The sequence below is a fragment of the Streptopelia decaocto genome, assembly GCF_964273445.1.
Source record: "Streptopelia decaocto genome assembly, chromosome: 1".
In the NCBI taxonomy this organism is placed as follows: Eukaryota; Metazoa; Chordata; class Aves; order Columbiformes; family Columbidae; genus Streptopelia; species Streptopelia decaocto.
Genome location: NC_138663.1, coordinates 27424237 through 27451778, shown reverse-complemented (window position 1 = coordinate 27451778; position 27542 = coordinate 27424237). Strand labels below are relative to the sequence as shown.

The 27542-nt window shown below is 41.4% G+C and overlaps 1 protein-coding gene across 1 annotated transcript; it reads left to right on the top strand.

The window, feature by feature from the left end:
* Nucleotides 1-11557: 11557 nt before the first annotated feature.
* Nucleotides 11558-23117, top strand: CAV2 (caveolin 2). The gene is made up of 4 exons (XM_082043058.1): nt 11558-11696; nt 11914-12417; nt 12619-12806; nt 19893-23117. Exons 2-4 carry the CDS (start codon nt 12268-12270, stop codon nt 20041-20043), a joined length of 489 nt encoding a protein of 162 aa, XP_081899184.1. The 5' UTR covers nt 11558-11696; nt 11914-12267; the 3' UTR covers nt 20044-23117.
* The last annotated feature ends 4425 nt before the right edge of the window (nt 23118-27542 follow it).

The window sequence follows — 27542 nt, the reverse complement described above, 5'->3', positions numbered from 1 at the left end:
TGAGTCTTTTATTCTTCTGAGACCCATCAGAGGGACAGTTAGACTGGACAGCCTTTGTTTTGTAACTGCATTCTCATTTATGTTTTAATGATCCCTCCTAGTCAGCCCCTCATAGAATGTCTTCCCAGGCAGACTAAGCATTTTCAGTGAAATACATCTTGGTCAATCTGCAGAATCCCTGACCCTAACTGTTGCACTGCAAGAGACCGGCATGGCTCAGTTGAGACCTGCTGGTCAAACTGAAGAGCAAGAAGGAAATGCACATGCAATGGAAGCAGGGACAGGTATCCTGGAAAGAGTACAGGGACGCTGCCTGATTGTGCAGAGATGGGGTCAGAAGGCCAACGTGCAGCTGGAGCTGAACTTGACAAGAGATTCAAAGAATAACAAGAAGAGTTTCTACAGGTATGTCAACCAGAAAAAAAAGGTCAAAGAAAGTGTACCCCCGATAAGCAAGACTGGTAAACTGGTAACAATGGACAAGGAGAAGGCAGAGGTACTCAACAACTTCTTTGCCTCAGTCCTCACTGCCAAGCTCTCTTCCCACACTTCTCAAGTGGATGAACTGCAACTCATTCCCACTGTGAGGATAAGGTCATGACCACCTTAGCAACCTGAACATACATAAGTCTGTGGGACCTGATGAGATGCATGCCAGAGTCCTGAGGGAACTGGCTGATGTAGTTGCCAAGCCACGCTCCATGGTATTTGAAAAGTCATGGCAGTCAGGTGAAGTGATTGGAAAAAGGGAAACATTGCACCCACTTTTTAAAAGAGTAGGAAGGAGAACCCTGGGAGCTACCAACCTGTCAGCCTCACATCTGTGCCTGGGAAGATCATGGAACAGATCCTTCTAGAAGCTATGCTAAGGCACATGGAGGACAGGGGGGTGACTAAAGACAGCCAGCATGGCTTCACCAAGGGCAAGGCCTGGCTGACCAACCTAGTGGCCTTCTACAATGGAATAACTATATCAGTGGACAAAGGAAGAGCTATGGATGTCATCTATCTGGACTTCCGTAAAGCTTTTGACATGGTCCCTCACAACATCCTTCTCTCTAAATACGAGAGGTATGGATTTCATGGGTGGGCTGTTCAATGGATGAGGAACTGGCTGGATGGTCACACCCAGAGAGTAGGGATCAATGGCACAATGTCTGGATGGAGACCAGTAACAAGTGGTGTCCCTCAGGGGTCCATACAGGGACCCGTACTGTTTAATATCTTCATCAACGACAGAGACAGTGGGATCGAATGCACCCTCAGCAAGTTTGTGGACGACACCAAACTGAGTGGTGCAGCTGACAAGTGAAAAATGGGATGTCATCCAGAGGGATGTGGACAAGCTTGAGGAGTGGACCTATGTGAACCTCATGAGGTTCAACAAGGCCAGGTGCAAGGTCCTGCACCTGGGTTGGGGCAACCCCCAGTATCAATACAGGCTGGGTTATGAGGGGATTGAGAGAAGCCCTGCCAAGAAAGACTTGAGGGTACTGGTGGATGTAAGACTGGACATGAGCCAGCAATGTGCACTTGCAGGCCAAAAACCCAACTCTGTCTTGGGCTGCATCAAAAGTAGCATGGCCAGCAGGTCAAGGGAGGTGATTCTGCCCCTCTGCTCCACTCTGGTGAGACCCCACCTGGAGTTACTGTGTCCAGCTCTGGAGCCCTCAGAACACGAAATACATAGGCATGTTGGAGAGGGGCCAGAGGGGATGGAACACCTCTCCTATGAGGACAGGCTGAGAGAGTTGGTGTTGTTCAGCTTGGAGAAGAGAAGGCTCCAGGGAGACATTATTGTGGCCTTTCAGTAGTTAAAAGGAGCCTAAAAGAAAAATGGGGACAGATTTTTTAGAAGGGTGTGTTAAAATAGGGTAAGGGGTAATGGTTTTAAACTAGAAGAGGAGAGATTCAGGTCAGATATGAGGAAAAAACTTTTTACAATGAGGGTGGTAAAATACTGGAACAGGTTGCCCAGAGAGGTGGTAGATGCCCCATCCCTGGAGACATTCAAGGCCAGGCTGGACGGGGCTCTGAGCAACCTGGTCTAGTTGAAGATGTCCCTGCTCATTGCAGGGGGGTTGGGCTAGATGAGCTTTGAAGGTCTCTTCCAATGCAAACTATTCTATGATTCTACAATTTCTCCTTGTAACTGTTCTGGACAGGCTTGTGGTTCTTCCTGTGTACTCATTGTGGGTAGCAATGAACTCTTCTGTGTCCCTTTGCATCTCAGTTTTCCTCCCAGCATTAACAAAGATCATCGCAGGCAAGAACACAGCAGTGAAACCGGTCATCTGCTTCCTAACAGTGGGATGATCAAGCAGCGAGCTAGGAAAAGAGTGGTGGGGTTTTTGACCCTACTCATACCATTGACCTGATACACTGCAAATAAATGACTGGGCAAACTATGTCTCTACTGGAGCAAGAGAAGAACCAGTAAACAACCTGATATGTTGCTGTTTCATCAGACTTTGTGGTGATCCCAGAGCTGAGTCCTCAATGTATTTTCATACTGACTGTGAAGATGCAGGTTGCATCCATCTTATCACACACACCAGGCAGAGTTTGTTTAAAACAGCTTTGACATTCCTCATAGCTTTCCCTACCAGGCATGCTGAACAGCATTTTCCTTACTGAAAATCAGATCAAGAAGCAAAGGCCATACCAATGAGGCAAACTAAGCGACTAAAAAGATTAAATACACTGTTTCTGAGAATTTGGGTACTTGTACAATATCACCAGGATGTGGACTATAATATTAATCTGAGAGAAAAGGAGATTTTGCCAGAAAGTTTTGAATTTTTGTGATACAGCTGGAAGTTGTGCATACAGTATTGTGCAGCACACACTAACAGGTTTTTAAATAGCACACTGGGCATTTATAAAGGCAAGTGGCTTCTGCGATATGTTTCACAGGATTAATAAACATGACCCTGACAAAACTGCATCATTTCATTTCTACACAATGAAATAGTAATGAGACACACAGATGATGACACTATAACACAAAAAGCACAGATGTCTTGCCAGAAGTCATGTACAGAGAAAAACAGCCCTGGTCTATCAGCTCTCTGTGTTCAGATGACCATATTCGTACTTTCATATTCATGTCAGAATGTCCTCAAAAGTTGTGTTCTCCTGTCTTTTACTCCTCTTTTAATAAAAAAAAATCAAGTAAACTAGAAATCCTACAATGAAAAGAGTTAAACAAATCTAAAATATTCAGTTAAGGCACCAAAATAAACTTGGAGCTGCTGAAATGGAAAACAGAATGAGTCACAATTCAAGAAGTGCCTCAGGCTTGCCACGCTCTCAGTATAATATGTGAATATTATCTAATAAACTTGATATTCAAAGGCTCTGAGTGCCCAGCATATGTTTTAGCTAGTCACCAAAACAAAGTGTAGATACACATGCACCTTCATTGTCCTTGTACTTTGGGGACAAGAGAGATTATTCCCAGATTCTTCCTTAGAAGGGTCCCAGGGAGGTTGTCGGGGCATCACCTGGCCCAATGTGAGCAGGACTTTTAAGGAACCAGAGCTCAGGTTGAGGAAAAACTGCCCTGAAGGGCAAGATGGGGCTAAGTCTCAGGAGTGGCCTAGAATTCAGACTATTGCCTGGATTGTTTTACCATATATAGCCTGGATACAGTCATCGAGTACTTGGACATCCGAGTCTCTGATTCTGCCCTTATTCCCAAAGGTTTAGCTGCAAAAGCTGGAGCTCCAACTCACTTCAGCTCTAGGAGTAGCAGGTTTTTCACTGTAGGATAAGAGTCTTTACATAGAATTCTTTGTCAAAGAGGAAAAGAAGAAAGTCATGGAAAAGTGATAAATAACATCAACGAAGGAACATGAGCACTCATAAAAAATAAACAAAAATCTCAGCAATAAATTGAAGCAGCTTACTGAAAATAAAAGGGGCAGACCTTCAGCTGGCATAAACAGAAGCAGTGGAGGCCAGGCATTTATTCTGATTAATCTCAAAGCTATAATGCCTGAGAGAGCCCATATTAAAAAACTAAACACATTATTCACAATATAAACAAAACCTTTTTGAGATGTTTTCATGAACACATCATGTCAAAAGAAGGGAGGTGAAAATCTATCTGTAGATGGCCTTACTCTCTGTGTGCCTGCCAGGAATTTTACGTGCATAATCGCCACATAACCATCAGAAAGGAGGGAGAAAATGGAAAGTATCCAGAAAAAGGCAAAAATGATCAGAGAGCTGGAGAGGCTGATACATAGTGAGTGACTAAAATAGAACTGGATTTTTAAGACCTTGGCTCTGTGACAGTTAAAGAACTACAGCAATCTACAGCTTGAAAGACAGAAATACAAAAAGAGGGGGACTTTTATGGCAAAAGAGGAAGGGTAACTAAATGAGAATAGAAAAATGCATGCTGGATTTCCAAAATAGAGTTAGGAGTCTCCCAAGCATGGACTGTGTAAAAGATCTGCTATTCTAGGAATACCAATGTTTTCTTCTCACAGGCCTGTCTACAGTAAGTCTCTTAAAATTTTCTTATTTGGGTTCTTATCAGTTCATCTTGACAATCCAAGGTTCCTTGCTACATACAACTGACTGGCATTTTATTCAAGGATCATCTAGTTCTGGTCAAAGCATTTTTGGAGAACTAACCAATCCCTAACACATTCAAAGTCCTCTGCTATGTCTCCACTGCTGCCACAAGCACAAACATTGAAGGAAATTTTAAGATGCAAGTATCATATACTTATAATTTCTTTCAGCATTCGTTGAACTCACTTGGTGCTGCTGACTCATTTAGAGAAGAGTTTACTTATTCTGTCTGGATTTAATAGAAATCTATGTGACAGACAGAGAAATAGCACAGTGCCTTCTGTGGTTGGGAGGAAGCAGCCTAGAGGGAAAAACTCCAGAGCATCCAATGGAAGGTTAATCACGGTTTGCCAGACTTTGAGTATTTATCATATACATCCTGCCTGGAAAGTAACTTTGCATTCTATCTGCTCCTGTCTCCTTCCTATGGATAATATGGACAGAGCAAAACACTGTGACAGACATACATTTATACATACAATGTACATGTGTGTGTATATGTATATTATATATACATGGTAATGCATGGACTAGTTACATAGACATGTAGGAGCAGTCCACGTCATACCAGAGAAGTCTTACAGAGAGAAGGAATGTAATCCAAGTGCACCTGCAAGACTGGGAACAACTACACTTACTTGACTCCATATGGTTAGTAAAAGTATCACTTGCTCACATGGGCATTTGTCTTCCATTGTTTGCTCATCTCTCTTCTCAGTGGAGTTTTCAAAGTAGGTATTTTTCAATTCTATGCCATTTTAAAAGTATTCTGTAAATTTCACTCTTGGCAAAGTAGCATTCATTTTCATAAAGGAAGGTTTTTACCTCAAAAATGACTAATTTACCTAAAGAAGTTGACATTCAACTAAGCTATCATACTATAAAAAGATAAATAAAGTTTACATTAAGAAAAAAAAATGCTACCATGTTTGTGAAACGCTTCTTGTGCAAGTAGAAGTCAGACCCTTATGATTCCTAAGTGAAGGAATGACCAATGCCTTGGAAAGGAAAAACTCATCACTCTGTACGCAGCTAACCTATATACACTTCTGGCTTTTCCATAACCTATTCTAAAACTATATGATGAATAAGAATGGGAAATATATTTTTCTATATTTTAGTGAAAAATAAAAAGTTTTGTTATTTCTCCAGGGTTGGTTTAATTTACTGCTGCGAATGTCCTAAATTCCTTGGACACTTTATGCCTCATCAACATATTGTAAACAGACCAAAAGTGTATTCTTAGGATAAGCAGTTTATCAGATCATAAGTATTTCTGTAAAGCAACTGCACAAGAGAATGACCTAATTCAAGCATAACATGCTCACTATTCCTCTTCTATATCCAAAGCATGCAAAGAGCAGAAACCTGTGAGAAAATCAAAGAATTTTCAACATAGAAAGTTGTTAAATAGCAAGTTGAAGAAATCATCTGGAAAACAGTGTTAGTAAACCACTGAAGTGTGGTTTAGAAATGCAGACTAAACCATGCTAGTCTAAATCAAGTGATTGTCACATTTAAAGTCAGATTCCAGATGGACAGCTTTCATAAACAGCTCTGAGATGCATTTGATCCAGCTGCTGAAGGGATAGGAATCTGCACCTTCAGAAAAAGTTATTAGGGATATTTTTTTTTAATGTCCAAGGCATGCCAGCTTGTGCCAGCTATACCAGAGTTGAAGGGTTTGATTTTCATTTTTTAAAAAGTCATCCACCAATGACAGCACTCTGCTTCACACCCCCAGTCACCACCTGCTTCTCACTGAACATTAGCATCCCGCAAAGTGACGCTCCATCAATATAAGAATAAACCAACCATTAGCAGAGTCCTAATTAAACCAGAGCATTTAGCAACCTCCAGCAAACATGGTGTGATCCAGGCTAAAGAGCAGGACCCTCCATCACTGCCAGCTAATCCCAGAATGTTTGCATCAGAGAGCAGCAAGCACAGTTACTGCTTGTACAATGATTTTCCACCAGAATCTGGTTTAACTATTGCATGCCCATGGAGAAATAATCTGATTCTTCCTGCAGATCGCACCAGCACCAGAGCTGTTTGCATATCTCCTCCACAATATCACTTTTCCTTTTTCATTTCAGTGACTGAACAGCAGAAGTTCTGATCAACATTCAGGTTCTGGTTTCACACTACACCAAATTTTAATGCCTTTCTTTGCTCTTTGTATGAATAAACAGTCATAAACACTTGGGTTACCACACTTTCACCAGCTATGACCAGTCTGCTGAACAGTTGTAGCTGACTTTGGCCACCATGCTGCAAGGCTGGAGCAGACAGTTTCCCTCCACATCTCTGGCAGGTCTGGAGCATGAACAGGTTCTTGAGTTGCCATCAAGAGACGAGTAGCTCTCCACACCCTACATCCCTTTACCAACCTTTTACAACGTGCAGCTGGCCCACTTAGCAGGAGCCTGTCTCAAATACTTTCTCAAACCCCGTTAGGGTTCCTTATAATCTTTTACATGCTTAAGCACACAGGAGACATTGATTGTAACAGTTCCTGTACTGCTGTAAACATTCAAGTGCAGTCAGACCCCAAATCCCAGCCTGGGATCTTTTTCACTAGATCATCGCTTATGTCAGCGTTCAGATCCAGGTCCCACTGAGTCATTGTGAATTTTACCCTGTAACACATGCTGACATGTTAATAACAGCTCTGCTGATACATCCTGTAAGCTGTAGTGAGAAGTAAAAACTGGGAAAGAAGATAAAAAAAAAAAAAAAGGGAAAGAGAATGAATTATGAAAACACACTGAAAACATTTCCAGGCTTCTACTGATGGGAAAGGAGAAAAAAGAAATATCTAAAAATGTCTGAGCCCAGCCCCTTTGCCATTCCTCATGCTCTCCATCTGTTCCAGAGTAGCTGTATTACCATTGTCGGTATTAAACAGCAAACCCATCCCCTCACTGGGGACCATTTGAGCACTAACTGGTAAATCATCAAAACAGTAACTCAGGAGACCTCATGGGAGTACTTTCTTTCTTCCTTTCTCATATTAGAAATCAGAGGCTAGGCTGAAAGCTAGTATAAACATCTCTATTACCACTAACCTAGCTTGACTAAAAGAGATCCAGAAAATCCTAAAATCATTCCAGCAACTAGGTTTTGACCCAAATGCATTTATCATGTCATCTCTACTCTGATTCTCAAAGCAGTTTTCACCCTAACACATATAAAACTGGTCATCATAGGAGCTTTTGGCTTAAATTCAGCAGTGTTGGATACTATTTGGCAAAATAAATACAAATGTTTAGCTGTGGCTTACATTTATTTACATTGATTGATCACTGAAAACAGTGACTTTCCTATTGCACAGGGCAGAAAACTACAAGAAAAGCAACTGGGAGCAAGGGAGTCTCCATCCACAGAGACAGGATCTAATTATCCTTTTTCACAGAACAAGTTAAGAATCACTGCTTCAGTGGTGAAAAAAAACAGCGTACATGTGATACACTCACTTTTTCCAAAAGTCTCTCATCAGATTTTCTTATCCACACTCTTCAAACAAGTTTTTTTTGTTGTGGGTTTTTTTTTTTGCCTATACAGATATGGCTACATCAAGACAATGTATTGGAGTCTGCAGTTTACACCTCTCCATATGTGTCAAATCTGAGTATCTCATCTGTCCACTATAAAAACAATAAAATCTAGATTCTAATCCATATCTTTAATCTGCAAGATCCTTCAGGTTTTGCTTCATTTGAACTCATCTTGCACGTCCCTGAATGCCACCTAAATTTCTCCTGCTTCCTTCATATAGATTTAACCCGGGCATACATTTATCAGAAGAAAAATTGGGAAAAGGGGTTGTAGCCTCTCCACTAACACTGCCAGGTTCACTTCTTGAAATCTCAGCTGTGCAGCAACCTGTCCCTTCCACCCTCACCCCATGATCAGGTGAGGGCTGCAGCCACCATCTTTACACCTCATTCGTAATGCACACAAATATTTAGAGCCCATCTGACCTTTTTGTATCCCGGTAGCCTGTCTATGAAATGGTAGTAAGAAAAATTCCCCAGATACGTCATAGAGATACAAGAATAAAATAAAAGACTCCTCTCACAGCTCCTGTGAAATCTTCAGGATTTTCAATACTGATCTTGAAAAGAAAATAACATATTTGAAGTATGCATCTAGTAAAACCCCAATGAAATTACTCCAAGAGAAATTAATAGAATTCCTTGTCCTTTATGTCTTTGAAAATGTAAGGTGTTATTTCTATGATAATCATGTTGCGATACTTTTCAATGAATTTACAAGTAATTTTAAAAAGGAAAGGAGATAGAAAAGAGGAAAAGGTCACCCTGAGAGCTGAATTCATGCTGACAAGCAAAATAGAATAGATGAGGCTTAACTGGGCATTATCTACGATCTTGTTGCAAAGACTGGGGAGCTTTCTCAAACGCAAAGTATAAGGGTGAAAGCTTTTGCCAAAAGTCATATAACTGACATCCCTGCCATGGTCAGGAAAGACAGTTTATATTTGCTTGTAAAGCACTACAATAATCAAAGTAATGCTCAAAGATTAAACAGGAACATCCTTATAAAACAAATGTTGAATTGATTCCACATTTTTCAATAAAATTACACACTGGTTATAGTCTAAATGTAACCAGCTTAACCCATTCTTTGCCACAGACAAATACAAAAACTTTATTTGCTGAGAACTTTCCTATCCAAAAATCTGTGTGTGAGCTATTTCCCTTTAAACTGCACTTCATGCCTCAGAGAAATTGCTGGGAACATGCAAGATGCATCTTCATAATCCTTCTCCAAACCAGATCTTAAAACTCCCTTTCCAATAATATGAATGAAAATACAGTAATAAAAATATTGAGCCTACCACAGCCGTGCTTGTTTCCTGGGATGCCCCATCTATATGTCTGCATCCCTCATCCATCTCTGGGCCTATAATTTTGCTTACAAGCTTTTTGAGTGACTACTTGTTATTCAATGTTCATGCACTCCATACTATAATAAGTTCTGAGAGATTATTCTAATACAGTGAAGTTGTAATAATGAATAATTTCACCCTTCCGCTTGTAAAAAATACAGCAGCAAAATACATAATGCTTATAAAATGGAGGTACATTGTGGCTTTTCAATAGCTGATGGTACCTTCCAGCAGAAGTTTAGCACCATAAAGAACTATGCCTGAGCCAAAATGTGACAACATACATCGATGGACAAGCACATGCATTTCACGTCACATGATATAATTATTTGGCTGTTACTTACACAGACATTTAAAAATACCTGTCCCAAGGAACATTGTATAAGATTTGAGAAGATTTCTACCCTGTTTGTGGTCATTGCTTGCTATCTTACTTTTGTCCTTCAAACTGTTCTGTCCAGCCATGCTGGCAGAAAGCTGAGCCTGGCAGCCTGGCGAGGGAAACTGGAAAAATTCCCCTTCCTAAACATTGTATATGCCTCTTTGTTTTCTGTACATTTGCTAGAAAATCAGAGATCAGAGCTTGACACTGCTCATGCTTTGCCACCAACTTCACTTGATAATTCATGTATAAATAATTTTCAAAATATCTACCAGAGTTTTTGAAAACAGCATGTTTTAAGGGGTTCTTAATAAACAAGATCTCAAGTTGGATGCAGCCTTGAGCTTTTATTGCTTTCAAAACAGCTTTTCATGAAAAATATTATTCTTTCGGGAGCAATTGTATCACTGCTTTATTTCAAATCCTAAGAGATTACAAAGGAAAACTTTTCATTTTCCATGGTGCTGTCTTGACAGACATCAATATTTATCAGCTATTACAATAACAGATTTCAAAAACCAGATGGACAAGAACAAAAATATGTTATTTGCTTTTTATAAAGGAAGCTGAAACTGCAAGACCACTCTCAGTAGCAGACTGTGATTTGGGCAATCTTAGCTTTTAGCAAAGCTGGAGCTGAGCAAGTGGAGTTACGGACTCACTGTTCCAGCTGGTTGGTAGAGCGAGATGCACTAGGAGTGGTTGGGAAATGGGTAGAGCTGTTCAAAAGCAGCTCCCTGTTTGTTTACATGCACCCCAATGCATGCCTCTGGTGAGGGGGAAGGTAGAAAGTAGTTGATATATGAACTGATTTTAGTACCCACGGGGCTAGTTTGGAATCCTCTGCTGGTTGCTCCTACCTTGCTTTTCAGCAGCAGCAAACCCAAACTTCTGTGCCTGGCCCAAGCAGCCACCAGAAGCCTGCTGAATGCCTTTAGGCTGCACTTGGTTCTCCATATCTAGGGGATAAAAAATAATAGTTGCTGGGCAGAAGGACCCTGAAGGGAGGATCTGAACATCAAGGCTGTCAATTGGTCTTTTTATTCCTCCCACTCATGGAACAAAGAGGAATTGGGGGAGTAGAAACGCAGTTCATAAGTATGTCTTGAGTCATCATGCTGTTTCTTTTCTTGCATCTGAACCTATTGGAAACTTGTATTTGCAGGCTTTTACAGTTAATAAGCCACAGCTATGTTGCTGGATCCAAACTATTTACGTGACACCAGTATCACTAAACTCATCAGCGTGGGAGAAAAAAACATCAACACGGGTTACACATAGATGCGAAGCTTTTCTGCAGAAGTTATCCGGTCAAGAACAATGCGATATGATCCAGAGCATTGTATTAGGTGATTTCCTACCCAAACCTTGCGTAGTTATTTTTATGTCACTTTCCTGTGAGCTTTTCAAAGCTTAAAGCTATCCTTAATTTAATGCAGTGGTGAAAATTAAAATAAGTTACCAGTACCTTCCTTTTAATTTAACAGGCCTGGATCGTTGATTAGTAATATAACTTCTTTTCTGAGAGTGATGGGTCATCATGGTTATTGAATGCAGCAAGAATGTACTCCTGGCAGCTCATGAGCACACACTGTATATCAATATTATCAAATACTTTTAGCAGTCATTATAGGAATTTGCTCACTTTTATATAGATCACTCTCAGGCTTAAAACATGTTCTCAAATAAAGCAGAGGAAACAATTTGTATGAACTGAAGCTAAAACCTAAGGAGGGCACAATAATAGCCTGTAATGATGGGTGCAGTGTTCTATTGCAGCAACAATTAGGCAGTTTAGGGAGCATAAGTCAGGTAAGTCATGTCAGTGTGTGACAGACGGGAGGGGCTGGCCATGGGAACCTTGGTGGGCAGTGGCAACACACCTTTCTTCCCCCCTTATTTTCCACATGCTCCCTATGGCTGCAAAGAGGGCAGCAGATAGGCCCAATACGGCCTAAGGCACAATCACCTCAATTTTATTTTATTTTTTTAAATTTATTTATCTTTTTCCTGCTGCCTGTTGTTGCAGTGGCACAAACGCTTGCTCCTAGAAACGTCCGTCAAGCGGGAGACCGCAGTGAGAGCATCGCGGGACCTGCTGGCCGGGGATTTCGGATAAACGGGGAAACCAAACCGCCCGGGGGCTCCGGGCAGTTGGAGGGGGAGCCCGGCTGGAAGTCCCGGCCCAGCCGGAGGGCGGGTGGGCTGCCGGCAGGTGCTGCGGCCGGCGAAACCCTCGCTCCCCCTGGCTCCTGCTCCCGGCCCCGGCGCGGCCCGCGGGGCGTGTCCCGGGCAGCCCCGCTCCGCCCCAGCCCGGCGGGGCCGCGGGCGCCGCGGCAGCGGACGGGGCAGGGCCGGGCGCCGGGGAGCGGCGGGCAGCGCCATGGGGCTGGAGACGGAGAAGGCGGACACCCGCATCTTCATGGACGACGATAACTTCCCGCGCAGCGGCGGCCCCGCGCTCTCGGAGGCGGAGAAGTGCGCGGAGGACGAGCTGGACCGCGACCCCCACGGGATGAACTCCCACCTCCAGGTGCGCACCAAACCGCGGCCGCGGGGCCCGGCCCGACGGGAGCTGCGCCGGGCCGCGGGGCGGGCGGGGCCGGGGCCGGGGCCGGCGCCGGGACTCGGGCTCGGCGGCCGGGCCGGGGCTCTCGGCGGGGAGGATGCGGGGTACCCGGCGGTCTCCCCGCGTCCCAGTTCCGCGTAACGGCAGAGCTGCAACTTGTTCCAGCTGGAGTTCGAGGATGTGATCGCGGAGCCCGAGCTAACCCACTCCTTCGACAAAGTCTGGATCTGCAGCCACGCTCTCTTTGAGCTCAGCAAGTACCTGATCTACAGGCTCCTGACGCTGGTCCTGGCCATACCGTTGGCCCTGGTGGTGGGGATCCTCTTCGCCGTGCTCAGCTGTCTGCACATCTGGTAAGTGCGTTTTGTTGCTGTCGGTGCGTGGGCTCTGCAAGCAGCTCAGCAGACCTCTCCTCTTGTAGCATTACTGCCAAACTATTGATCACTGTCTTTACAACCAGTAGTCAGACCAGCTTATGTTATCTGTTTTATTTTTAAAGGGAAAGAAATTAAAATGTTTTCTTCGTGATTCAGTTCCCAGTCTTGCTTTTACCAGCAGGCTGTCATGTCTGTGTAAGCTTCTTGGGGCAGAGAGCCTGTTTTACTATTTGTATGACACCTACTGCAATGCCTTGGCTGGCTTCCGGCGTAAAAATAATGATTGCTTGGTTTGTTGTATGTTTGTTTGTTTTAGTTTGTTTTGTTTTTAAGCTAGTTGTTGTTAGATGTCTATTTGAAATGAAAGTCCTGGGCAGATGTATTACTCAACCTGACATCCTCTCGGTATGGTTACCTCTTTCATTTCTTTTCTCACAGACTGAAGAAAGCTTTTGAGGGCCCAGCTCACTCTTTCTTTGCTACTGCCACAAAATCTACTGTCAATGCCTTGCATCTGGTTTATGGCCATCTCTAGGTGCCATGCCCCAAAGCATTTCTGCCTAAGCAAAGAACCCCTACTGAGCTCAGGAAAGCTGCTTCTGGCCATAGCCCAGTTTCACAGGCAAATACAGAAGCCCTCCAAGTCTCAGCAAACCTGGTGTACTTTAATCAGAATATACTGACAAAATATCAGGCAAGAGTACCTTGAGATCAGAAAGGCAGATCACTGTGGAGAAGGAAGAAAGGCAGGGGAAAGAATGAGGTTGAGGAAAGAACAGGGAATCCAGCAGGCCACAAAGGAAGGGGTGAATACAGATTATCAACATCATTCCTGCAAACCAGTGGGCAGTCTTCATTTGGCTTGGGTAACACTGGAACCATGAAGAAGTTGTTAAGGAAAACAGAATACAATCCAGAAACTGAGAAACAAACTCAAAGCAATAGGAATACATTGGCTGTCTTAACCTGTGGTCACAATCTTTTGGATGCAGATTTCAGTTTTCAAAAGTGGAATGGAAGTTTGTATTGATGACATTGTCATGAGCTACTTCAAAAAACTGCTAACTTGAAATTTGAAGCATAAAGTTTGCATAATATCTGAAGGAGTTGCAGTCTAGTTTAGAGCTTCTCACCTGCTGCTCCCCAAATTATGAACATTGTATAGTGTGCCCAAAAGTGTGTGTCTGTCAGCTGTCACTGTGCTGTACTGTACCATGTTACTGTAAAAGGATTTGGTGGGCATAGAGATTTCCAGTGGTGGAATATCTCTGAAAGAATTCATTGTTGCCCAGTTTATTAAAACTCTAGTAAGTTTTTGTGCTTCAGAATGATCTTGTGTGTGGATTTCACAGCCTGGATACATAGACATGAGTTTCACTGAACCAGGCCTCAGAGGTCAGTTTATATTTACACAAGTAGTCCCCAGTGGCTCTCAGGAACTGTGGGTTCTCAGTACATCTGAAATAGTACTGTCTGAATGTGGCACTTGGTTTGAAAAGTTTCCCTTGACTTTCCGTGAACACACTTGCTTCCCCAACAACTACTTTTCTTTCCCACTACAGAAGTGATCTTTCATTTTGATCTTCCTTGCGCCTGGGATGGGTGTGAAAGAATCACGTAACTCAGTAGCACTATCTGCACTCCCATGGACCCCATCCAGCGCTACCATCCAAGGCCAGCACAGCCTCCTCTTCCTACAGCCACAAGCTGGATTTGTTCCAACACAAAGGTGGAACACGCTGAGACTAAGTCAGTTTCTCTGCAGCTCTCCATGTTCCAGATTTCTTGGGAGTAAGAAGTTCAAAGTTTCTGCATTTGAGAGGGTAGCACAGGAGCAGTGCCAGTATAGGGACCCTAAACACATGGTACTGGCTCCCATTGGGTCTGAGAAAGTTAGTAGCTCCTGGTTTTGTGGGTGACAGGGAGTTCTGTTAGAACTCTGTCTAGAGCTCTTGAAATGTCATGGGAAAACCCTGGGTTCACCCTCACATGTGGCTGCCTGCAGGAGGGCTTATCACAGCTTCTGTGCCTCGCTTTCCTCATCCAAACCAGTGAGATGATGATGCTGATCTGCCTCAGAGGAGCCTTTCCCAAGGCTAAATTCGAGCATGTTTCAACAACTTTGGAAGTTGTTTGGAAGTTTGTGCTCAGGCACAAAGCTCTGTTGATTGTCACACGTGCTGTTGCACTTTTGTCAGCATGCTGAAAACCCACAAAAGTCTGGCTCAGCGTTCCTCATGCATCAAGGACACCTCGTGAGTTGTACCCCTCATACTTGTTACTAAGTGTTGTCTTTTGCCAGAAAAAAGATTGCTAAAGAATGAAGCAAATATGTGAGACTTCATGGAAGACAAAAAGAAAGCTGAGTAAGAAATACATAGTAATACACTCCAATTTTTGTTTTTATCTCTAAAGATGGAGCATATTCTGTTCCTGTTCTCCAGCTGACTGCTTGAGCCAGAATCCACTTTTACACTACCTGGTAAAAAATACTGATGGGCTGAAACTGTGCCAGCTACCAGTTTGGTGACCTACAAGAAAGCCAGTTCAAGGAAGGCTACTTCTGCACATTTCTTTTCCTTTACTGATGACTGTCATTCTCACCACAGACAGAATTTGGCAGACTGAGTTTTAACATCTTTCCGTGAATATTAGCAAACTTTTAAACATGTCCTTAGATTGAGGTTAAGGTAATTGATTTTTGGACATGAGCAGAACACTGCTGGTTTTCCAGGCAGCACATGCAAAATCATTATCTTTATTATAGATCAGGGACTGGTTCTTGTTCCAAGCCACATGTTTGCCACCTCTTGGAAATTAACACTTGAATTTCATATATGCGTTTTTGTAGTCTTGACTGAATGGTGTTCAGGTATGTTGCATATTTATGCTAAGAATCAATGTTTCATTTAAGGATCCCTAACTTGAGTCCTGGATCTGAGGTGGACTCTAAAGCACAAGGACTCTAGCCAGCTTTATGCTCCTGTAATCAGCTGGAGCAGTAGGTACTTGGAGCTGCTCTCAGCTTGAGATTCCATTCACAGTGTTAAGATGTAGCCAGGGACTTAACATGCAGAGAAGATATGGACATGCATCGCCTCTTACCTCTCTCTACAACTCCATGTACATAATTTATTGCTATCATACTCAACCCCAAAAATGTCTCCCTACTGGCTCTCTGAAATCAAAAGAAATTACAGTACAGTTGTACCATGAAGACCCACCTTATGATCTGGTGTTGCCTTCATGTCTCTTCATTCATGTCCAGTATATATCCCTTGTCTTCTGAAGAGGCAGAAGGTGGATGTCATCTTGCTTCCTCTTTAGTTTTATCTTTTCCAGTCTACCTACGTCCTGGGATATCTAAGGTTTGGTGTTAATGCACTTCATGTACTATGTATGGGTCCTGGAAGGCTTTAGTGGTCACCTCTTGCCTCACTCATAAATATCCTAAGGGTTAACGGGACTCAGCAAGAAACTCTGCAACTGCTAGGTTAAATTTAGCCAACCGCTTACAATGCTTGCTAGTATTGTAGAGCCATGCAAGACCTTTAAGTCAAAATCATGTTGTAGTACATGTAGATACTTGGAATTAGATAATTTAACCACTGAATGGTATAGCATTTGCAAAATAGCATTAAGATGTGTCTGAGGTTCCATTTTGAAAAAAACTTTATAGGAGAAGGTGTGATTCTTCACTTTGAAGTAGGAATTTGAATTAATAGTGAATGACTACTCCAACCGTATTGATCAACTCTGAAAAACTGAGCTGCTCTGAACTGAAAATACCCTTATCATTGGGACTTAAATCGTGCTCTGCCATTTCCAAGAGGTGTTCAGTTCTTGACAATGTTCCCTCAGGAATTAGCAGAAAATAAGTGGTGTTAGCAAAAGTGAGAAATGTTATTTGGTATAATTTTGTAGATGGCATGCCTTGAACAGAAAGAAGAGACAGTAGAATAGGATGGAAAAAAATGGGTTGTTTTTTTTTTCTTTTCACTTCAGCAGTTTCCAAAAGAGGTCATTCCTTCTACTTAGTGATAGGATGGGTATTTTATGACACATATGCATAGTGAGATTCAGTGAGAGGTCATACAGGTAGTTGAAATACCTTGGCTTCAGCTTAGATCCCAAATTCAACAGGGCTTTGATTTTCGTCCCAATACTGTACCATGTGGTAACACTAGTAGTACCAGTGTTGCAGTAAATGTTGATATCCTTGGGATACACTGACTTTACTTCCACTGTCAGATATTACTCAAGCAAGCAGTTACCATCTCTGTCAACAGAAGTGCAGACTGGGGTAAACCCACAGCACTGGGAGTAAAGGATGTATGCAGTAATGTTTCTTTGACAGGTCACAAAAACAAATACATGGCTTCTAATGGTACCTGGCTATTTACTTTTAAAGTGTGCTGTATCAGTCCATGGAAGGCACATCACATCCCCTGACGATTTGGAAATGCCACATGGTAGAATAACATAACCTATGCAGAACAGGGTGTGTACTTACATACATATTGATATGTATAAAGATACAGTCACTTTTTTTTAAGTTAGAAAACAGCTTTCACTTCTTTGTTGGGTGTAAAGGATTTTCTTCTCTGAGGAAAGGTGTTTGAGTGATTGTTGTCTTAGTAGACTGAATTTTATTTTAAAATTGAAAGTTATTTACATTAATTAGCTTTGGTTGCTATCACGTTTCACATATTCTCCTACAGGGTTTTTCCTTCTACATTGTTTTTCATGTGCATTTCCATAAAATTGGATAGCAGCTGTTAGAAGATTGTAAAACACTACCAAATATTATAAAGCATTACCAAAACATTTTGATATTTATTCTATTTAACATTATCAAAAGAGGTTGAGTTCTGGTACTGGGTCAATGACTTCCACAGCAGTTGTAGCAGTTCCCTAATGGCATCCTGGTGATTCACTACATCTTTCTGTGAAACGTCTCCATAGTGTGATGTTTGTTTAGTTTGAATTTTGTTTGATCCAAGAGAAATGTCAGCTTTTCCACTTCTCTGAAATTCAGTTAGGTTTTAAAAAAAATGCCAGCCGAAGTAATTTTAGATGGCAGCAAAGGAGCAGTGACACAGCCTTTATAAACCAACTGAAATGGAAAAGGGGTGAAGTCAACACAAGCTGAGTAGCCATTTCTGGTGTTTTCTCTGTGTTGCTTGGAGAAATACCATTTTTATTCCCTTCACGTTACTAATGTTTATCAACTGTATTCTAGCACATGAAGCCCTGATTTTATTCTCTTGAAATTATCCAGTCTATATGCAGTGATACTATAGGTGGGTATAAAACACATAGTTTACTGAGTTCAGTTTAAAACTAGGTACACATTATTCCAGGAATGCTCACAGTTCTATATGGTGTGTATATTACTAGCTGTTTCAGCAGAGACAAAAGAAGAGAAGGTTTTAGAAAAACTATTCTTGTTTAAATCCATCTGGGTTAGCTCAGAGCGCAGCATAGACATGCTTGTATATGGCTTGCATTGTATGATAAAAGCTGAGAATCTGGTTAGACAAACACGGAAAATAATTCATTTTGACTCTTCAGAGAAGCTTCAACTTTTAAAAAATGTACTTTTTTTTTTTTTTTTCTACTTTGTTATTCTGAGCAGTACTTACTGGAAATACACAATACTTAGACACTTTTCAGACTTCTGATAAGACAGTAAATTAAATATTTTCTGTCATTCCAATCAAAGTCAGAGTTCTGCAGTGGAATTATGTGGATGCAAGACTGGGATCTTAAATTTTGAAAGCAACAGCAAACTAGAACAGAGTTTGTTATCTTTATCAAGAGAATCTGTAGCTTCTACCTAATTTAGAACATACATGTGTTATATGCGGCATGAGATTGTGTTAAAACCTTGCTCTACTACCACTTCACTGCTACATAAATTATTTATACATTTAATCTGTCTGTACACAATTAAGAACATCCAGCTTAGTGAAGTGACATGTGGTTTTGGCCAGTAAATGATGAAAACAGGAGAATAACTTAAAATCATGTATCCACTGGCCCTCACGAGCTGCCCATACATGCACTTTGGGCTTGCCCCCACTGTTACTATGCTTGGCTTAAGGCCCCACTCATGACATTGCTTTGGAATTGGGATATATGTAAAGCATCCCCAGATGGTTCCTAGTGCTCAAGAGATGAAAGCACAATACTTTCCAATATGGACCCTAAGTGAATAAAAAGGTCTTTCCCCAGACCAGGAGTTCTGACCTCATTCCACCTTAGTTTCCCACCCACAAATGAAAAACTTCACAGTATCAGCAAGGTCACATTTTCCTGAGGTTGTGTCTGTACTACAGTAATCTGATGTAACCACACATTGCTTTGGTGTTTCTGTTTTATTGTAGCAACTTGTAACAGCGATGCTAGGTTGATAGGAAAGAGAAGGGGCTGGAGATGTGCAGGTGTGCTCTGCATGTGTGTGAGGGAAAGAGGGGCACAAAAAACACCCAGAGATACAGCAGGGTAAGAGCACATTAGAAAGAGCACCGTTCCCAGTCGATCTAACTGGGAAGCATGGTGTTCCCGTTAAACTCCGAAGACCCACACTGGGATAAGCCTACAGCACAAGTGAGTCCTTAGCAGATGAGTCTGCCCCTCAGCCATGATGGGGTGGCATCAGGGTTGCAGCATCTCCCATTCTCCAGCCCTTACAGCAGCAGGGAGAGAACAGCAAAAGTTCAGACCCATAAAAGGCATCTCCAAAAGTTAGCTCAGCACTGCCAATTAAGAAAAAGTAGAGACATGGTGAAAAGAAAGCCAGTGTCTCCTGTCCCCTGTGTTGCACACAAATGATCCTGGCCAGAGGACCACCTGCATCATGATGCTTCTGCATGTGCAGGTGTGAGGCTGTAAGTGAATGTAAATGACGGCAAATGAGTGCAAGAGTGTAAAATCAACTTATTTAGAGTTACAAACCCACTTCCTCTTCCATAATGTCTCACATTTGCATTTGGTTACCCTGATTTCCTTGTGCTATACAAGCAGAAATTTTCAAATCTGCCATTTTCTTTTTTACAGGATTGTGGTGCCTTTTGTGAAAACCTGTCTCATGGTCTTGCCTTCAGTGCAAACTGTGTGGAAGAGCCTGACAGATGTTTTCATCGTGCCGTTCTTTCAGAGCATAGGCCGATGCTTCGCCATGGTTAATATACGCCTGGACCAAGAGTAAACATCAGGGATGCGACACTGCTGTAATTATAGCTGGTGTTATACCTCTTTGCTATCCTAACATAAAAGCACTTACCATTCATTCCAAACTGCTAAATTACAATGGCTGGTTTGAGTGGGAACATGCTATTTTTTCTAAAACTCATTTTCTTCAGGGAGATCAGTTTAAGAATAAGTAGGCAGTTTTCATAGCTCACTATTTTAACAACAGAGTGAATGCAGAGTGTGTTGGCAACACTTTATTTTAATGGTACGTTGGTTGCTAGATTACAGGAGAATTCTTGTGGAGGTTTAACAGCCATTAGAGTAATAAAGATTTGTGTTATTACTATAACTTTACTATAACTTTCACCTTAGGTGAAACATCTGTAGAGTTTCCCATTGACTTTACGATAAGTCCACCAAGGATGATTTTGGCCCTTTATTATCAGCAGTTAAAATGAATGTGACTCATTGCATAGGCATATAGAGAAAGAAACTGTTGGGTAATTCTCCTATATTGGGGAGAAAAAGCTCTCTGGAAGTTTATCCCTTAAAATAAGGTGTTAGCTAATAATTTGGAACATCAGCTAATCTGTGTATTTTATTTAATGAGAGGTTAATTTTGCTGTATATTTTGTACCTTTGTAAATGGCACTTGATGGATTTTCTTTGAAGCATTATTTCTATAGTATTTTAATTCTAACCAACTTAATAGGCAGCAAGAGTGAGACACTGCAAAAATTACTTCAGATAACTAAAATTTCAGTTTCTAAATTATGTAGATTTTAAGTGTTGCTGTGCAATTCTAGTATATTCATTAAACATGGTTGTATGTAAAAGCAAAGATTATAAGTTTTTTCATTAAAGACTATGCAAAAGATTTTGAAATATCTCTGTATGATAAATGTTTTTATTAAAAATGGGGTGTAGTAATTGAAACCCTGCCTATTTCTGTGTATTCCCCGTGTGAAGATTGTGATATATAAAATGATAGACACTATGCTGGCACTTTAACTATGTAGCAAGCTCTTATAGAAGGCGAGTGAGTCTAATTGGTGTCCTTGTCTAATTCTCCTCACCTGTCAACTGTCCATGTTGCTTATTTACTACTTCAAAGCCTAACCCGTAAAAAAGCCCTTCTTCCTTCTGCACCTAATATGGCTTTGTAAACCAGAATAACAAAACGTATGCAGAGGTACATTAAAATTACATTAGCCTTCTGATGGGCTTGTGCTGCTGTTCTCTTTAATTACTGATAAGTTGCAATTGTAAAATGTTTGTATGATTTAGAATGTTATTTTCTAAAACCATGTCACAGATTTCTTATCAAACAAGAAGTACATAATGAAATAATAAAACATCAGCTTTTTCAACTTCACTTTGTCAGATTTCTCAACTTTTTAAAAAGCTCTTAAAATGCCGAACAGCATAGAATACTATGCAGTTCTTCCAAAATATGGGAGAGGGAAAAGAAATGGATGAGCATCAAGACAGTTCCACTGTTATCAACTGCATTTAATGTATTTATAGCAGAAAATGATGTGTCTCTGTGTGTAATTAAGCCCATACAGAATGACTGCTTTCTCTGAAGCAGGTCTCTCTGCAGAATTTTGGCTACATTCAGAAAAATGCTTAATTGTTTTTACAGGTGCATGCTTTCTTTACAGATGAGCTGCAAAATTTTCCTTTTCTTGCTTATTGGCCTACAGAAGCTAGCTGACGCTGTATATACTTTGTATCTTAAGAACATCTTTGTATGTTAAAAATATTTGTACTATTTGTGCCATTTAGAGAGGGATTCACATAGCTTTTGAAAACTGGATCTTAATGATTAGTGCCCATGGAAACATCTCTGGAGTTTTTTCACTTCTGCAAGAAGTTAGCTTGCTGTTCAGATGTGCTCTTCAAGATACCTTTCTTATGTTAAAAATGGAAATATCTCTTTTGAAAATAAAAAAATGGTCAGGCTAGGTTTGAACTCTTTTGACAGTTATTTTCTCTTACAACATCCAAGGATTTTTACAAAGATATTTTCCACAGAAAAATATCCCTTTGATGAATTCATTTAAAAAAGAAAATCAATCAGTACTAGTCCTTGTGTCTAAAAGGAGCCCTATAAAAGCCTAAGCTTTGAGAAAACTCGGGTCTGGATCCAAGCTTTGAGATTGAGGCAATTCTCTAGAGAAAAAATGTATGATTTTAGGTCATGCACTCCTGGATAAATGCATTCTTAAATAGCTTACTGAAGTCATCCAGCTCTAGCTACCACAGACAATCGAGTAGAACTATTCGGTTTGTTCTTATTTTGATTTAGGCTTGTCATTAATTAGTTCTTTTCACCATTTCTCTAGCTGTTACAAGACTCGAGCTTGTAATTAAAGCTATTAGTTTCTTACATATTTTGTAGCAGTATGTTTATTTGGAACTGATGTGCTGATACTATAAGAAAATACCAAATGGACTGCTAGGCTTAGGATAAAATATTAGATGCTTGGCAAATATGCTTACTCCATCCATGAAAGGTGTGGAAGGAAGCATGACTAAATGCAGACTCTTCAATACTTTGGTGTGAATCTGCCCCAGGCAGCTCTGGCTAGCAAGTGTACTCTGGATTTTATGGATTTGACAGTTCTGACAGATATCCCAAAGCTCTGCCACAGCTGATATGGTGAGTAGCTCACAGCATTGCTGGGCAGCAGTGACAGAAAGGGAACTGTCACTGACCTGTGAGCTTTGATGTAGGGGTAGGTTCCTCAAGTTCATCTCCAATTCATTTGAAATGCGGACAAACCACCCCAGCTGATCCCTTAACAGCAACTTACAAATGAGAATTTAGACAAGAAGGGAGTCCAGAAACTTATCCTCATTGTCTGGAACAAATGTAGGAAAATTTATACCTAATTCAGGTCATCTGCTTCAGTGTATCTTCTTCCCCTCTGTGGAATGGGGAAAATGTTACTGCTCTTAACAAGAGTAGACTTTCCATCATCGTGGTAAAGTTAAGAGGATAAATAAAAAGTGTGATATGTTCTGATTTCAGCCTGCCTCATGTTACTGCAGACCTTAGATTTAGAATCATGAGCCAAAGATTCAGTTCTGTCATGCAAGATATTTCAGCATCTTGTTTTTCATTAAGATCACAACTAACCTAAAGAACTAACCTCATATTTGCGATTATGGACTTTTTTGGTTTAATTCACAAAGAAATCTAACCTGCCTCCTTATGAGACCTATTTCATAAAATCCTTCTAATCTGACTCTTAACTTCTATATTATCTTTCCCTACCCTACTTATTCACCATGTAAACTGGAATACATTCTTAACAGAAACTTCGACATATTAGTAAATGAGGATCCTTTTCCTACCTATCCAAAAAGCTCACTTAGGCATACACTGACTCAAGAGTTGAGAACATCTCTGCAGCTCTGGGACCTCTCAGACCACACACTCATATTTAGTGGAAGCCAAAGAATGGTAAGTGCATTATTTTTACAGGGCGTGGTCATTCCCCACCTGCAGAGATAAAACTATTGCTGTTAAGCTGTATTAACTCTCTTTAAAAAATACACGGAAAAAGTATATGTGGTTTGGGTTTTTCTAAATAAAAATGCAAATGAAACAAGGTCAAACACCAGACGCTCTACCAGTGTTTTCTGTTAGTACACTGTCCTCATGAAAATCAGAGCTGAAGACCTCCAATGAGTACAGTGAACCAGTGGTTATGCATTAAAAAATTAGGTGCTTTCTTCATGTAGGGATTTACAACTGATAGGAAAATTAATAAAGGCAATTTTGGCCTGGCAACACTGATTTTCCTAAGCTTATTGCAACAGAAAGAAAACATCTTCCATAGAGACAATTCAGAGGAGCTAAGAACCATCCTCCAGAGAACAGTCTCTGCACTGATTAATGTAAAATGTTTGGCTTGGCTTGGCTTCTTTCTTCTGCTACATAAAAAACTATTTGCTGCAGAAATTGGGTAGGCCTATGGAAGCAACTAGAGCTTCATGTAAGTAGTGGGACAGGCTCTTCTCTACACGCTTCTCTCACAACTTGAGGTCAGAGGTGGGTGTCACCTGTGTTAGGTGTTCAGTTCTGTTTGTCATCTGGTTTCCCCCTCCAGCTCCAAGTGGGAGAAAGAAGGACCTTTCACAAGGCAATGAATCAGATCCCACTTTAGACACTTAAATGGAACAAAATGTGGAGATTCACACTTTTATTTCAAATTCTGAGGAAAGTTTGTCTATTTTTCCAACAGCCTCAGTTTAATAGGAGCTGCTTTTTCACCCCATGTACCTACTTCACCTTGCTTTTACTTTACACTATCAGAGCTATCACAATGCTACAACTATAAGCTAAAGTTGACCACGAAATGCTTAGACAGCAAAGCTTGGTGACATAAAGCCCCATTCTATGTAAGGCTTAAGGAGTGGGTATTTAAGTTCCATTAATGAGACTAGTTCTCATAGTCTGATATTTCTGTAAGACACCTAAACAGATAATAATATGCCAGAACTGTCAGAATGATACAGAATACTGTGGACATGGACCAGTGTTCATGGCTCAGCTCAGTATTTGTTAAGGAATTTAATATCAAAAAGGGCTGAGAAAAGAGTGACTTGATTTGCAGAAGGTCTTGCAGAATTAAAACTTTCATTCTATTTGCCTCTCTAGCCAAGGCAGTTACCAGCTACCTTGATCGAGACCTATAGGGACTAGCTCCAATAAAAGATGTACACACCTACTGCAGGACTGAGATGAGAGTCAGGCATTTACATTCTTTACATCCAAAACTGTTATCCCTCCCCAACTGCCACCCAACGAGGAACATGTCTAAACTCAGAAGGCACCTCCCTTTCACGTAATCTCCCCTCAGTGCTTACAGTTTTACTTTTGTCATGCCCAGAACTGCCCTTGCTTGAGCAACTTGCCATCTTACTCGCACCTAAGCCCAGTCAGAATCCCAAAATAAAGGAAGAGAATGCCTCAGACCCTTTAAAATACAGTTAACTGCACATCAGCAGAACAGGGCACTACCCAAAATACACTTTCCCAGAGTGAGTTCAAATACACTAGCGCACCTCAGACAGGCAAAAATTGATTTCAGGTCTCTCAAGTGTTGGATTACTTCTTCTACCCCTCAGTCTACTGTGAAATGTTTTATGGCAGCAGTGCTTCCATGTAAAAGGAAATCAATTCTAACTAGAGGTTGTGAGAAAGAAGGAAGGTGAAGGGATCTCCCCACCTCTCCTGGTACACCTACTCCTTCAACATGAGGAACAGGCCAAATAACAAATGCATACAGGAAAGTGCAGTCCTATATACTGGTAGCAAGGGGCACACATCTCAGTGGAAAAGTTCTGATCCTATGACTTATCATTTAAAATACAGAAAATCTACAGAGACTGGAGAGAGGATGGCCACCATGAATCCTCCAGACTACATGTCTGTAAATCATAGAATGAGCAAAACATTGGCCTGCATGTTAAACCCATCTCAATGTTTGTTATCACGCAGCAGGGTGAGGACAGCAGCATGACTGATAAAAGCTCAGCGCCAAAGGTTCTGGCAGCTCAGGCTTCCATCCAGCAAAATATCCAAAAATGCACAGAAAGCAGCTGAACAGGAGACATTAAAACAAGCAGTGATCTTCCTCTCCTAAGCCTCGGGTTTTGAAGTGCTGTGCATAAGGCAGGCTGCTTGCTGACAGACTCTTATCTGAGAGCCTCGCTGCTGTTGAAACTATACATAAAGAATACAGTTTCCCAGGGCTGATTCTGATCTTGCTGACATTGGAATATATCAGGAGTATTGCTGATACCATAATTGGTATAATTACACAAGTTTAAAAAAAAAAAAAAAAAGGAGGGGGGGGAATGAAGGAAGAGGGAATGTTTGGTACCAAACAAAGATACACAGTGAGCAGTCATGCACATTCAGTTCAGTTCCATGACTCATTTTCTGACACTTTTTAGAGGAATTTTGTCCAATCCATATTTTTTTTCACTGGCTTCTAAGAAGAAATGTTTCCTACCCATATGAAAACCTTCCCCCTTCTCAAAATGAAGAGCTCACAACTTGCACATACTTTGCACATGTTTAGAGCAAGTTTTCAAGATAATCCTCAAGTTTGAAAGTTCAGTTAAGGCAAGACTTCGGAGCTCAAAAAACTGTTCTAAATTGTGCACAAAATACCTAAGGCTGGTATGATGAAGAAGAAAGCAGTGAGCTGGGCAGCCAAAGGAGCCTGTATTCCTGTTCAACAGCTGACCTGGGCTACTAGAGATGCAGGAGGAGACAGTTTGGGTGGCATTTCCAAGGGCAGCTGGGGTGTCTACAACCCCTGGCAATTTTAGGCCACCTCTGGATAGTCCATTCATAGTAAGTGAGAGTGGACCATAAGCTTTGCACTTTCAGAAGATGTCTGCAAGCCTTTACCAGGCCCTTCCCAGAACTATACTGTTCCTCTGTATGTAATGGTGTCAGAGACTGAAAAGGATAATGGCTCAAACATTGTGGCAAAAACAGTTCATCCAGCCACAGGAGATAGGACATCCCTAGTAGCAGGAGATGGGACATTCCTGATAAGGTGGATTGCAATTTACATATCAAGGACAAGCTAACGAGCCACGGGCAAAGGCTGGCTGGCTGACACAGAAGGTGAGGGATGTGTTGGAGAGCATGTCGTCTGATAGGCCCAGATGACACTAAGGGAAAAACCAAGACCCTTCAAGATGGCCCAAGGCCCTTCAGGACTTTTCTATCTTCCGCAATCACCCCACAGTAATGCATGCGCAAAAGATTTGTGCAAGCACTGGTGGCACCCACCCACCATCCCGAGGACCCCTCCACCCAGCAGTCTCACCACATGAACTGAACATGACACTGGAGGACACTGCACATAATCATATACAAAGCAGAGCCATAAGGATGCCGAAAACTTTCTCTTTTCATTCTTTCCTGTAGTTCTATTCTTTTGCTTTCCTTTTTACAAGTAATACAGTAACATAAGATTTACAGCTCCACATGTGCCACAAACTTTTTATGTTTACCAACTGAACCTACAATAACGTAAATCCTTCTGCCACCAAATCATTTGCCAATCTGGCCAAGCTTCAGAATAAAAGCCTTTTGTTTACAGACCTGAAGTGTTGTGTGTACCGTTTTCCAACCAAGGGGACCCACAAACCTGAATCACTTCTCCCCCGACTCATATCTCTGGGCGGGATGTGACAAATGGGAGGTTATTGCAGAACTCCTGTGCGCATCTGTGCCAAGTATCTGGGTGTTAAGTTTGTGGGCATTTCTCAGACAACAGTGCTGGAGGCAATGGGCTATGTCTCTATCCCTGTCCATCTCTACAGATGGAATTTCCTCACTCTTAGCACTTGGTAGTACCCATGCCATTTTTTTCTATAGGCAATCTTCTTGGTATTTAAGCTCAAGTGAGCACTCCTAAGGTTCCTCAGATGAGATGGTCCATTTCAGCTATATAAGCAGGGTATTCTGGGATTCAT